At 44.7% G+C, this 13,221-nt stretch overlaps 1 protein-coding gene across 1 annotated transcript; it reads right to left on the reverse strand.

Moving 5' to 3' along the window:
* Positions 1–3,801: 3,801 nt before the first annotated feature.
* IL12B (interleukin 12B) lies at positions 3,802–12,980 on the reverse strand (the record flags this gene model as incomplete). The annotated part of the gene is made up of 6 exons (XM_079772204.1): positions 3,802–3,933; positions 5,750–5,907; positions 7,472–7,689; positions 9,834–9,951; positions 10,506–10,781; positions 12,893–12,980. 6 exons carry the CDS (start codon positions 12,978–12,980, stop codon positions 3,802–3,804), a joined length of 990 nt encoding a protein of 329 aa, XP_079628330.1.
* Positions 12,981–13,221: the final 241 nt, after the last annotated feature.

Raw genomic sequence — 13,221 nt, forward strand, 5'->3', positions numbered from 1 at the left:
GACCCCTTTTCCCACCAGGTGAGTCCTGCTGATGCTCAGGCTGCCCTTGGAGCAGGCTTCCTGACCCTGATTCCTCTCTGCCAGGGTGTCAGGCTGTCATCAGGACCCCCTGGCATCACGGGGAATTGAAGACTGCTGGGCTTCCCCAGAGTCCTGCCAGCCATGAGAGGCGGAGCCAGGTTTTCTGATACCGATGCTTTCCTGGGCTGGCCTGGCTCCTTTTTCTGACTTGGCCAGCAGCCTCTCATAGATGGGGATCTGGTTGTGTAGGATAATATCTTTATTTAATTTTTGGCGTATTCATTCTCTATCTTAAAAACAATCATGGGGAGAGTTATTGCTTAATGGGTTCAGAGCTTGTTTGGGAAGAAAAGTTCTGGAGAGGGATGGTGGTGATGGTTGCACAATAATGTGAATATAGTTAATGCCACTGAATTTGACACCTCAATATGGTTAAAATGGCAAATTTTGTTATGTGTATTACCACAATTAAGAAAACCCTGCAAATATGGGCTTGTCTTTCTAACATAGCAAGAAGTTTGGGGTAGGTAGTTACAGGTGTTGGTGTAGCTCCTTGATGATGTCACTAGAGTCCCTGAGTCTCTGTCTTTACAGTCTTAGCGTGGTGGTTTTCATCCTGGTCACTAGATACCTTTTGAGTCTTAAATGTTATCTGCTCAAGAGAGAAAGAGGAGGGAAAGGGCCATGCTAGCCATGGCTCTGTCTTTTGTCTAGAAAGCCCCCGTTACATCTCAATGAGCAGAACTGGGTCTTGTGGACTTGCTGGGTGGCAAGGATGGCTGGAAAAGAGATCACTTAGCTTCCCAACCTTAGAGCTTAGGAGAGGCCTCAGGGGAGAAGGATGTTGGGAGTGAGTACTGATCGGACAGCCAGCAGGCTGTGTCCTGGGCCCTGCTGAATGTCATATGGTCACATAGCAGGGCTGACCAGGCCCACGACCCAGTCTCCTGGTTTCCAGTCCTGAGCTCTTTTGCTAGGACATTTGATATATTTTGTAGATTCCCAATAAAAAGGACCATCCTGGAGAATATCTTTCAAAGAAACAATCAAAATACTAAGAGGTATCAGGAAAGCACTGGGCATGGTGGGAGCCAGAACATCCGAGCTCTGCCCCAGGCTGGCTGGGAATTTTGGGAAAAGTCCCCAGGTCACTGTGCTCATGAAATGTGATTCATTATTGTTTTTCTTGGTTAGTGTTGTTCATTAAATCCCCAATAATCCCTTGATATTTCTAGGTGAAAGACCCAGTAGGAGACAGTGATTAACCAACCATGTGCTATCAAGTGTGAGCTTACACAACATGATGTGTTTCAAATGTTGGATTAGGATGACATAAATTTCCCACCATTCCTCTAGACCAGGAGCAGAGTATAATAACGGTTTCAGGGGCCACCTTAAATAAGGAATGTGAACAGATATCCCTCTTATAGTAACCTTACCATTGCAAGGAAGCCCGGATGTGCACACCTGGCTTTTGAAGACAGCAGAGAATGGATTCCATTCTTTCTAATCCCGCACTTACTTTTTCCACGGGAGGCACCAAAAGGGAATGAGCAGGCCCTGCCCATTGAGCCCAAAGTGGGCACCTCCTCTTCTCTGTTGAGCCTTCTTGGGTGACTTTGGGTCACACTGATCCTTCTCCTTTGTTCTCACCTCAGGACACCACATATACAAAACATTTTTAGCATTTACTGGTATTGAAGTTAACTTTTCATCCCTGTCTTATAGGGATGGGCACTGTTTGGGGGAGGCAGCCTGAGGTTTTTTGGAACTCCTAAAACCCAGGGGCTAGCACATGTCCAGACACATGGCACACCCTTCGTAAACAGGAGCTGGACCTATGGAGTGGAACGCTCATAGCTTTACCAGGTTGGCGTTTTATTTCCTGATGCTTGGGAAATGGGGAGAGTTGATTCCAGGACAGAAGACGGAAGAAGCCAGAGCATCCAGCCCCAAAAGAGGGCATGACACAGTTCAGTGTCCTTGCAGAGTCCCCCATGGTCAGATGACAGGGACAGTCCCTGAGCTCAGCAAGACACTGACTGGGAATCCTATAAAGGGAAAGGACAACTCTGCAAAACTGGAAATGAAGCTGCTGGAAGGAGGGGGCCATTCTCCAATGGTGGGGGGAAAAAATTGCAGCCCTGGTAAATGTTGGAACAGGATACCCGAGGCAGCTGAGCAAGCCCAAAATAATATTGCAAAGAAAAGTTACATTTTTATTAGTTCACAGTTGGAATATAAAAATAAATAAGTAAACAGAAAACAAATGGAATCACTTTACAGAAAGCACATTCATTACTTAAAAGTAGCACCTTAATGGTTCGGCACTCTCTGGTCACATCCGCGTGTCAGGGTCACTCATGCCGACCATTGAGTGGTTCTTGATCGTTTCTTTGCATCTGCCTGTTTTTTTTGCATGGCTACTAAGGAGCAACGGGCAATTCTGACACTTTTATGGCCTTAGCCCTAACCATACTTCCTCTTGAATCATAAGATCTTTTTACTTTTCAGACACTTGTTATATCTCTGTGTCACTCTCCTATACCTTACAGATAGATGGGTGGGGGGATTGCAACAGAGGTGGAATGAAACTCAGTTTCATCTTTTTTTTTTAAATTTTAATTTTAGCCTTTTCTAAATTCAGACATCCAAAGATTTAACTTGCTTAGGTGGCCCTGAATTGTAACTCTTCCTGGACACGAGAACTAACATCTTCTCAGGACCTCCTCAAGTGGGTTCCCGTCTCCAAGTCTCTAATTATCCATCCATCACAAGTATATTATGGTGCTGGCATCAAAACACTGCATTCCTACTGGCTGCCATAATATGGAGGCACTTGCAGCCTCGATGGAAAAGTTGTCAGTATAAATGACACAAATTCACATTTTGCATAATGGAACCCGTTCCTTATGGATCAGGTCATGAGAGTGTGAAACATACAAATCTTAGCGCAAAAATGTTAAGTAACCATAATAAATAAATAAATACATAAATTACTTAAATATCTAAATAACAGTTGCAACCTGCTAGCTGGCAACTCTATAAATAAATTACCAGACTGTTTCATTGGGCAGTTAGCATTTCAATTAAAAAAATACAACAAAACACTTAAAAAACACACAAATTAGGTAGAAAGTATCTTGGGTCTAGTGCATTGTGCCTTTTAAAAGCTTTGCACAGCTTCCTCTTTTCCTCCTAGGTTTCATTCTGGGAGTAGAACCTGAAAAAGAATGCCCAAAGTCTATGAGGATTAGGAAGGCAGCAGCAGACCTTTCATATTTCACAAATCACATTATCTGGGCAATTGGGTTGGAGGGTTCCATGTCAGAAGGGTCCAACCCTTCCTTATGTGGCCTGGGATTTGGCTGGTATCTCGCTCACGAGAGACTCTCGAAAGTTTTCTTAAAAGGATATCTGATCATGTCATTTCCTTGCTGAAAGCCCTCCAGTGGTCCCCCAGGTCCCCCTTTGGATGAGGTTCTAATTCCTGGAAACAGCTTGCAACCATCCTTGCTCTGACTCTCAGCTGCCTCTCTTTCTTCTTTGCCTTTCCCTCCAGAAGGGCAGGACCTATGCCTGTTCTGTTTATTGCAGTATCCCTGAGCCTAGCATAGTGCCTGGAACAACATGAACATCAAATATCTGTTAATGAGCAGCTGTATGTTTCTGATTCTGGTGACATTGCTGGGGATCCTCTATTTCCTCTCCTGAATCCCCCCACCCCAGTTTCCTGAACCTGGTACACTGAGTGTGCAGGTCTGGGCTAGGCTTGCTCACCTAACTGCAGGACACAGATGCCCACTCGCTCCAGGATGAGCTATAGTAGCGGTCTCGGGCTTGCACACGGATCAAGGCATCCTTGTGGCACGTGACCTTGGCTGAGGTCTTGTCTTCCAAGAGTTTATCTTTCTGCAAAAGAGAGGAAAACCTTTGGTAATACAGTCACAAGGTAGGCTGGGCATATTTCTCAAAGCAAGCACATCTTGGTTGTAGGGCAATTCACAGAGGAGTGTGTAGTACTTGCGCCACCTACTGACAGAAGCTCTAAACACAGATGCAGTTCTACTTCTCAAGTTCTGAGGGTGAAATTGGTCCAGCTTTTATTTTTCTAGCACAGCTGCCTTGTCTGAAGGCCCATGTGCATTCACCCCAGTACAAGGCCAGTGGTGAGACTGGGACAGATTTGCTCTAGTTGTCCCGTGGATATTCAGAAATACCACACTCTCGATCCTTTCATCAGACAAACTTGTGGTTCAAAGTCAGGCATTGCTACTTATTAGCTGTGTGACCGCTGAAAAATGTTCTAGGCTCTCCGTGTCTGTTTCCTCACTTATAAAAGGGGGATGGTAAAAATGTCTACCTCACAGAGCTGTAAAAGTTAAAGGTAATAATCATGTAAAACTCGTAGCAAAATCTCTAACCATGTAGAAAGCACTCAGTAAATATTACCTATTAATGATACAGATCTTAAGTAGGGAAGATACATATGAAGATTTTAAATAATATTTATTGAAATTGACTCCAGAATAGCCCTTTCCCCTGCAAAAAAATCACTGAGTTTCTATCAGATGCTAAATGCTATGCTGAATAAAGCCTTTATCCAGTGATGTTAAAACTGGGATCCAAGGAGGCTAAAGCTCAATAAAAGTGCCTCTAGGACCCTGGGGTTATTGATGCCAAGGCAAGAAAATTGAAAAGCCATCATTTAGCCTATGTACATACTGACATTCTGTTTAATAAAATAATTTCACAATATGTAGAACAGCCAAGTGTTAGACATTTTCGGTAAGACATAGCATGAATGTTATATCACCCACTAGAGGCCTGGTGCATGAAATTGGTGCATGGGGGGGGGTGTCCCTAAGCCCAGCCTGCACCCTCTTCAATCTGGGACCCCTCGAGGGATGTCCGACTGCCCGTTTAGGTCCGATCGCAATAGGATCGGGCCTAAACGGGCAGTCGGACATCCCTCTCACAATCCAGGACTGCTGGCTCCCAACTGCTTGCCTGCCTGCCTTCCTGATTGCCCCTAACCGCTTCTGCCTGCCAGCCTGATCACCCCCTAACCACTCCCCTGCCAGCCTGATTGATGCCTAACTGCTCCCCTGCCAGCCTGATTGCCCCTAACTGCCCTCCCTTGCCGGCCTGGTCACCCCCAACTGCCCTCCCTTGCAGGCCTGGTCCCTCCCAACTGCCCTCCCCTGCTGGCCATCTTGTGGTGGCCATCTTGTGGTGGCCATCTTGTGTCCACATGGGGGCAGCCATCTTGTGTGTTGGAGTGATGGTCAATTTGCATATTACTCTTTTTATTTGATAAGAGGATTATATTCACTCAGTTGACATAATAAATTTTGGTTCCCGGAGTCCAGCTCTCCTATATCAGGATCAGTTGAGTGCAAGAATTAATGGTCAACCATACAGGAGGTGTATGGCCTTGGTGTTCAGCAGTCTGAGTTTGTGTCCTGGTTCTGTCACTTCCTAGTTGGGTGGCGTTGGGCAAGTCACTTAACCTTTCTGAACTTTAGTGTTGTCACTAGTGAAGTGGTGATAATAGTACTGCCCATCTTTGTAGAGTTACTGTGATGATTAAGATAAACATGTACACAAAAAGGCACAGAAAAAGTGCTAAATAAATATTAGTTGTTGTCATCATCATTCATCCTCACCCTGTTGTGAGCCTGCATAAACCTGATCACAGCAGGTCTGGCACCGAATCACATCTTACCCTTTCTCTCTTGTTCTTGCCCTGGACCTGAAGAGAAAATGTCAGGGAGAAGTAGGAATGTGGGGTGCTCCAAGTGTCAGGGTACTCCCAGCTGACCTCCACATGCCGGGAATCCTTTAATGGCTTCAGCTTCAGGTTCTTGGGTGGGTCTGGTTTGACTGTGGAAGAAGATACACACCTTTTATTTTCCTGGTGGGGCTTTGGAGCAAGGTAGTTCTGGCTTCTGATCCCACTTTCACCTTTGACCAGTTGTGATTCCATAGGGTAGTTACTTCTCTGAGCACTTTGTTGGCAGACGTGACACTCCCTTACTGCTGGTGCTCACTCTGGTGCCTGTGGAGGGCAGCCACATCCTTTATGGCTGACCCTGAGAGAGGCTCAGAATCCTTGTTACCATGGCCAATCAGATGGGCTCCGGCGGTGAACTACTTCTGCGTAGTGCTCAGAAGAAAGTTCTTAGAGACAACAAGACTCTTTTGTCTGGGCTATCGGTGAAGGACCACCCTCTCTGAGCTCAAGCCCCCTCTTTGCACCCAACTCAGAACTGAGTTGAGTCTTGCTGGGGATGAGGTGAGAGATTCCCCACTTAGTGTCTTTCTTTTGTCTTTTCATGGCATCTGGTACTGATTTGTCCCGTAGCAGTTACAGTCACATTGTCTCTATGCTCATTCGTTCATTCATCCATTCATTCTATAAATAATAACTGAGCAACTATTGTGTGCCAGCCACTGGACTACACATGGGAAGTACAGCAGTGAGTGTCCCAAAGACTGTCCCCAAGTAGTGTACCTTCTTCTCATGAGGTGAGGAAGACATTCTATGGAATGTGCTTGGGCTCCTAGGCCCAGCACCACTCCAAAGACCACCGCTCCTAGCAGATGCTTCACAAATATTCTTCCCTCTGTTCTTAACACATCTCCCTTCCTTTAGGACTCAGCTAAATGTTACCTCCTCAGTGAGACCTCTGTGAACTAGATCCCACCTTCCCCCAACCCGCCAAGGGCAGTCTCTCTACCAATGCTAGCGCATGTTCTGTGGTTCTTTCACACTTTATCTCAATGGAGAAATGGTAAAGGAAATGAAAAATATCCATCTGCCAATTTAAAAAACTGATGTCCATTTTGGAGCATTTTTATTCCAATAAAGTAGTCTCAAGATTCTAAAGAAAGATGGGTGGGGAATAATTGCAGCTGGTAAGAAAGTGCTGGTTCTGAATAGGACTATCATGCCAAAGGGGCTGCTCTTGGATTCCTCATGGAAGCTCCCTGGATTCCTCATGGAAGCTCCCTGGGAACAGAACAGATGTTTAGCCAAGAGCCTGCTTTTACTTTATTTTTTCAAATATGTTTTTACTGATTTTTAGGAAGAAGGAGAAAGAGAGAGAGACAGAAACATCAATGGGAGAGAACCATCAATCGGCTGCTCCTGCACTTCCCCTATGGGGATTGATTCTGGCATGTGCCCTCAACCAAATGAGCCAGGGTGAGCCTGCTTTTTCTAGTGGGGCAGATCTGGGTCTGAATTGCTAGCTGTGAGATCTAAGACAAGTTGTTTAACTTTGTAAAGACTCATCTTCCTTTTCCTTAAAATGCAAATAGATAATAGTATCTCACTGTACTTTTTGGGGGGTATTGAATAAAAGAGATAATGCACATAAACCCCTTACTCCAGTGAATGAATGACATCTATCTCTATTAAGCATATATATTCAAGTACACTCACTGATGTCCCTGATGAAGAAGCTGCTGGTGTAGTTTTCATACTTGAGCCTGTGAACAGCATCCACCACGACCTCAATGGGCAGTCTCTCCTCGGCGGCTGGGCAGGCACTTCCCTCCTGACACTCCACCACGTACTTCTTATACTCCCTGTGGTCCACTCTGACCCTCTCTGCCGAGAGTGTTGCTGCTCCACAGGTCACTCCCCGAGGGTCAGAGGAGCTGAAGTTGAAGACAGACATATCCTATGTCACACAGATGTGGGCGAGTTCCTGTGGTTGTAACTGTCTGACGTCATAGTTTCTCTAACTGGTTTGATTTATCTTCAGGAAGTGAGGAACTGCCCTCCCCACGAGAGCAGATGTTTCAGAGGTAGTACAAATGTTCTGTTATTATCATTTTACAGATGAGGAAACGGAGGTTCATGGCCAACATGAATTTGGAAAATTTTAGATCTGGAGTCCCTGGTTACAACTCCTTATTAACATTTTTATTTTATTTTTCCCATTTTAATTATAAAATAAATACATGCTAATTATAAAATAGTAAAATGATAAAGATGCATATAAAGGAAATGTGGTGCCTCTTTTAAACCCAATACCCCTTTTAACCCTAATATATATATTATTTACATCTTATTGTATCCCACCAGAACTTTTTCTATGAATATTCAGAGCAGTTATATAGCCATATGTTTTTATGTATATACACATATTTCATCTAGATAAATACATTTAGATTTTATTTTTTTTATGAAATAAGGATCAAATTATCTATACTAATAAAAGGGTAATATGCTAATTAGATTGGGAGACCTTCCAGACATTCTTCTGGACAAAGCCATGGTGGTGGGGTCAAAGTAGAGGCGGTTAGAGACCAAGAGGAGAGGGCAGTTGTGGGTGATCAGGCCAGGATGGGATGGCAGTTGTGCGTGATCAGGCTGGTGGGGAGGGGCGTTGGGGGTGATCAGGCCGACGGGGGGGGGGGGGCTGTTGGGGGTGATCAGGACAGCGGGGTGGGGCAGTTTGGAGTGAGCAGGCCAGCAGGGAGGCAGTTGGGGGCGAGCAGGCCATTGGGGAGGGGAGGTGGGGGCGAGCAGGCCAGCAAGGGGGGGCAATTGGGGGTGAGTAGGCTGGCAGGGGGGGCACTTGGGGGTGATCAGGCTGGCGGGGCATTTGGGGGCGAGCAGGCCGGCGGCGGGGGGCAGTTAGAGGGGAGCAGGCAGGCAGGCAGAGTGGTTAGGGGCAATCAGGCAGGCAGGCAGGTGAGCAGTAGGAGCCAGCAGTCCCGGATTGCGAGAGGGATGTCCAACTGCTGATCCCTGTAAACCGGCAGTAGGACATCCTTCGAGGGGTTCCAGATTGGAGAGGGTGCAGGCCGGGCTGAGGGACACTCCCCCCCCCCAAGCATGAATTTCATGTACCGGGCCAATAGTGTGTGTGTGTGTGTGTGTGTGTGTATGGTTTTGTAACCATCTTTTTCAGTGATCCACAACAGACCATATATGTTGGATTATTTTGATGACTGCACATTAAGCTGGAGAGTATAATAAATCACACTTTATTTCACCTTTCCATTGCTGATTACCAAAAACATCACAATGAATATTTGCATCTATGTCTTTGTGCACTTGTATAAGCATTTCTTTAGTAAGAATTTTCATTTCAAAGATGAAAAAGTGAGACCCCAAAGGCTCCTCAGGTACATAGTGGCCAGGCCAGGATGATCAACTAGGATGGGCTCTATTCTCCTACATTGTTTGGGAACTTAGATGATGAGTGAAGTCACATGTTAGAGGGGCTAACACAGGTGCTACATCCATGGGAATTGGTTTCTTAGGAAAAGTCCAAGTGTATCAGACAAAGTGAACTTCAAATGAGCAGTGTTAGCAGAAGAAAAAGTTGTTCAAGTGGCCTGGGGAAAATTTCTAGAGGCCTCAGAGTTTTGGAGTTGACTCTAGGGCTTGCAAGGTTTACGCTCTAGAGCTCTTGTTTCTATTTTTGATTCGAGGTGCAATTTTGGCAAGTCATCTGTAGCTTCGATTTCTCCTTTTATCCCTCCCTATGGTACTATGAGCCTCAATGAAGCATCACCAGGCCATTTGGATGAGTGAGTTCAAACACAGCAGAGGCTATGCCCAGGCCCAGGTAATATTCTGTTCTAATGCATACATTTGTTCAGGCAATTAGCTTAAATCTCCATCTTCTTTCCCCAACTTAGGCAAGTGGGGGAGGGTCATTGAAAAAAATATGGGTTTGACTTTGTTTTCTCATCATTAACTGAAAGGCATTACTAGGTCATCCTTATTTTCTTAATGAAATAGTAGCTCTAGCAAAACACCGAGAAAACAGAGTGGTTTCACTTACCCTCTGCCACTTTTGACACTGAATTTCAAATCAGTATTGATTGCTGTCAGCCACCAGCAGGTGAAACGTCCGGAATAACTCTTTGCTTCACATTTTAGAAAGGTCTTATTTTTGGGTTCTGGATTGAAAAAGAACAAATATTTAGGTTTTATATGTGTGATTTTTTGTGTTTATTTTCTCCCCCAGAGAGATTTTGTTTGTGATTAATCACAGGCCATCAAATGGTATGAGTAAAAAATCTTCCATTGAATTCATTGGAAAATGATGCTGCTCCCCTGGCAGGCAATTCAGCGAGGACTGGTAGCTGACTCTGCAGAGCATAACACCTTACATATCGAGAGGGTATTCATTTTTTTCAAGGCTATCACCCCAGTGCTGAGTTATGCACTGTTCATGTTTGTTAATTTCCATTACCCTCTCTATAAAATCGCCATTTTTTTTAAAGAGAACCTATGGAAAAGCATCCAGACTCACCATGAAACTCTCTCAACATGAGATTACCCAAAGTGTCTAGCAAAGGAAAACCAAAGCAAAGGACAATGTAGGTTCTGAGTGGTTTCTGTAAGGGACTCGATTGCTGCATTAACTATACTGATGATGTCTTGCCTTTAAAATTTTAATTTTTGTACTTGTTACGGAGAAAACTGATGCTGTCCAAGGGGATGGAATTACCTTTCTGGTCCTTCAAAATATCAGTGGACCAAAATCCGTCTTCCTTTTTGTGAAGCAGAAGGAGAGAATGGCTGAGAACCTCGCCTCCCTTGTGACAGGTGTACTGGCCAGCATCTCCAAACTCTTTGACTTGGATGGTCAAGGTTTTGCCAGAGCCTAAGACCTCACTGGTCTGGTCCGAGGTCCACGTGATGCCGTCTTCTTCAGGGGTGTCGCAGGTGAGGACCACCACTTCTCCAGGGGCATCAGGATACCAGTCTAACTCTACAACATAAACTGGAGAGCACAGAGCATGGAGAACCATACTGCAAGCCACACAGACTCTGGGACTGTGTCTTTTGAACTTCTTGGGCACCTGCACTGCTGAAGCACAACCTAGCTTATAGCAGCAAAGGCTTGCTGAGAGGATCTCAGGGTACAGGGCCCCCCTTGGGCTCAAGGTCATGGAAGAGAGAAGCAAAGAGTTGTATAGATGCCATCAACTTGTTAACTGGCAGGCTGCTGTTAGTAATTAACCTCTGATCAGCTGGCAGATGAGGAAGGCCTTGATACATGGAAGAATGCAAACAGCACAAGACTCTTTGCTGAAGGCCTGGTGGAGATAAACAACTTCCAGCACAATTTCGGTCTCAGAGGGAATAAGACTGACCAAGACTGAGATCCTACCCCCACTAGCTGGCTGGAGGATTTGGAGGAAGATACTTAATCACCATGAACTTCAGTTTCCTCGTCTTAAAATGTTAATAATAATAGTACCTACATCATAGATTCATTCAGCTGTGAGGATTAAATGAAAGAAGCCTGCCGCAGTAAACTCAGTGTTAGTTGTTATTGTTAGTCACAGACCAAAGGGTCAGACAACTGCACAGAGAGACTGTCTTATAATTTTCTGTGGGGATTTTGGGACTTAGTTTATACTGCATGAAATTCACCAATGGAAAATTTTATTCTCTTTGTATTTTTTTAAAGCAATTATACACTCTTATGAGGCAGTTAAGTAGGTGTTAGTCTTCCCATCATGAACCATGTCCAGCACGGCCAGGAGTAAACCTGAGGAGGGGCGGTGAAGGATTAAAGCGTCCTTTCACCTTGCAATTGTAGTTTCCCTATACTCAGGCCCCACATTGGGCGCCACATGAACCTCATCCAGCATGGCCAGGGGTGAACCTGAGGACAGGCAGTGAAGGATTAAAGAAGACAGACAAGAGAATATAGTTGGGACCAGGTGGATCACTGCCTGGATGAGAAAACAGTGACACAGCCTGTAAGCTGAAGCTTTATTTTATAGTCAGATTACACAAAGCAAAACAAGGGGAGTGGTCAACATGTTTACAGCATTCTTGCGAGTTTCAAATCTATTTCATTACTCAAGCCTTGTTTTGGCAGCATTTGCTGCACCTCTCACAGCCCATTAGCTACATAGGAACAAGGGATGAGTATAAGGTCAAGCTTAATTGTGCCAGGAGGGCTCAGCCCTCCAAGCTGGGACTTGTATGTGGCTCTGCCACAGGTCAGTCCAAGGCTTGACCCTACAGCCACTCCCTACAGGAAAATGTTATTCTCTTTGTATTTTTTAAAAGCTATTTTATACACTTATGAGGCAATTAAGTAGGTGTTAGTCTTCCCATTTAATAGAGGAGAGTGTTGAGACCAAGAGGCTAAGCAAGGTTACAGCAAGTTAGAAGCACAAGAGCTGTATTTCACACTGTCTGTCTCCTTGGCTTGCCTTGGGTCTCTAATACCAGCATCTAAATTGACACTTGAGGAATGGCTTAGGATATAGTATTTCAAAGAGGGTGTCACATCAAAGCTTCATGCGGGCATCAATTATTAATTAAATAGAATCACTTAATGCAGTGGTTCTCAAACCACAATCTGGAACCCCCATCAGCAGCAGCACTTGGGAATCTGTTAGAAATGCAAATTCTCAGTTGCTGACCAGCGAACTGTGGGATGGGCCCAGTGACCTATGTTTTTTTATGCTTTCCAGATGATTTTGATGCCTGCTGTGAGAGTCACAGGGGTAAAGAGCCTGGTTTTTAGAGACACATTGGTCTGGGTTTAGAGAAAGTGTGAGGAACCTTTTTTCTGCCAAGGGCCATTTGGATATTTATAACATCATTCACAGGCCATACAAAATTATCAACTTAAAAATTAGCCTGCTATATTTGGTCAAACATTGAATTAACTCACTCCTAATGCCTTTGCAAGGTCAGACCAAATGAATTCGCAGGCCTTATACAGCCTGCGGGCTGGAAGTTCCCCACCACTGGTTTAGAGTCAGTTCCATCTCTTACACTAGCCTGTGGCCTTAGACAAGACATTCAGTTACTCTAAGCTCTGGCATCATCATCTTGAAAATGAGAGATTTAGGAGAGTCTAGTTACCATCTTTCTCTAGTTCCCATATGGCCACGAGGGGAGATGCCAACAAAACCAGGGAAAAACAGAAGAGGACCAACTGCTGCTGATGCATCTGTAGGAGGGAAAGAGAGTGAGGAGAGGAAGAGGAAAAGAGAAAGAAGAAGAAGGAAAGAGGAGAGAGAATGTCAATCATTATTCAGTTACCTTTGGAAACCATATTCACAATCTATGCATATTGTTTCTAATCTTTATTTTCTTCTTTCTTCTCTACACTGTCATGGTAACACTAAATGAATTGTAGGAGCCCTTATGCCAGTCGCTGGGTGAGCACATCTCCAAACAGAGAACCATAG

This window comes from Cnephaeus nilssonii (genome assembly GCF_951640355.1).
Source record: "Cnephaeus nilssonii genome assembly, chromosome: 5".
Classification (NCBI taxonomy): domain Eukaryota; kingdom Metazoa; phylum Chordata; class Mammalia; order Chiroptera; family Vespertilionidae; genus Cnephaeus; species Cnephaeus nilssonii.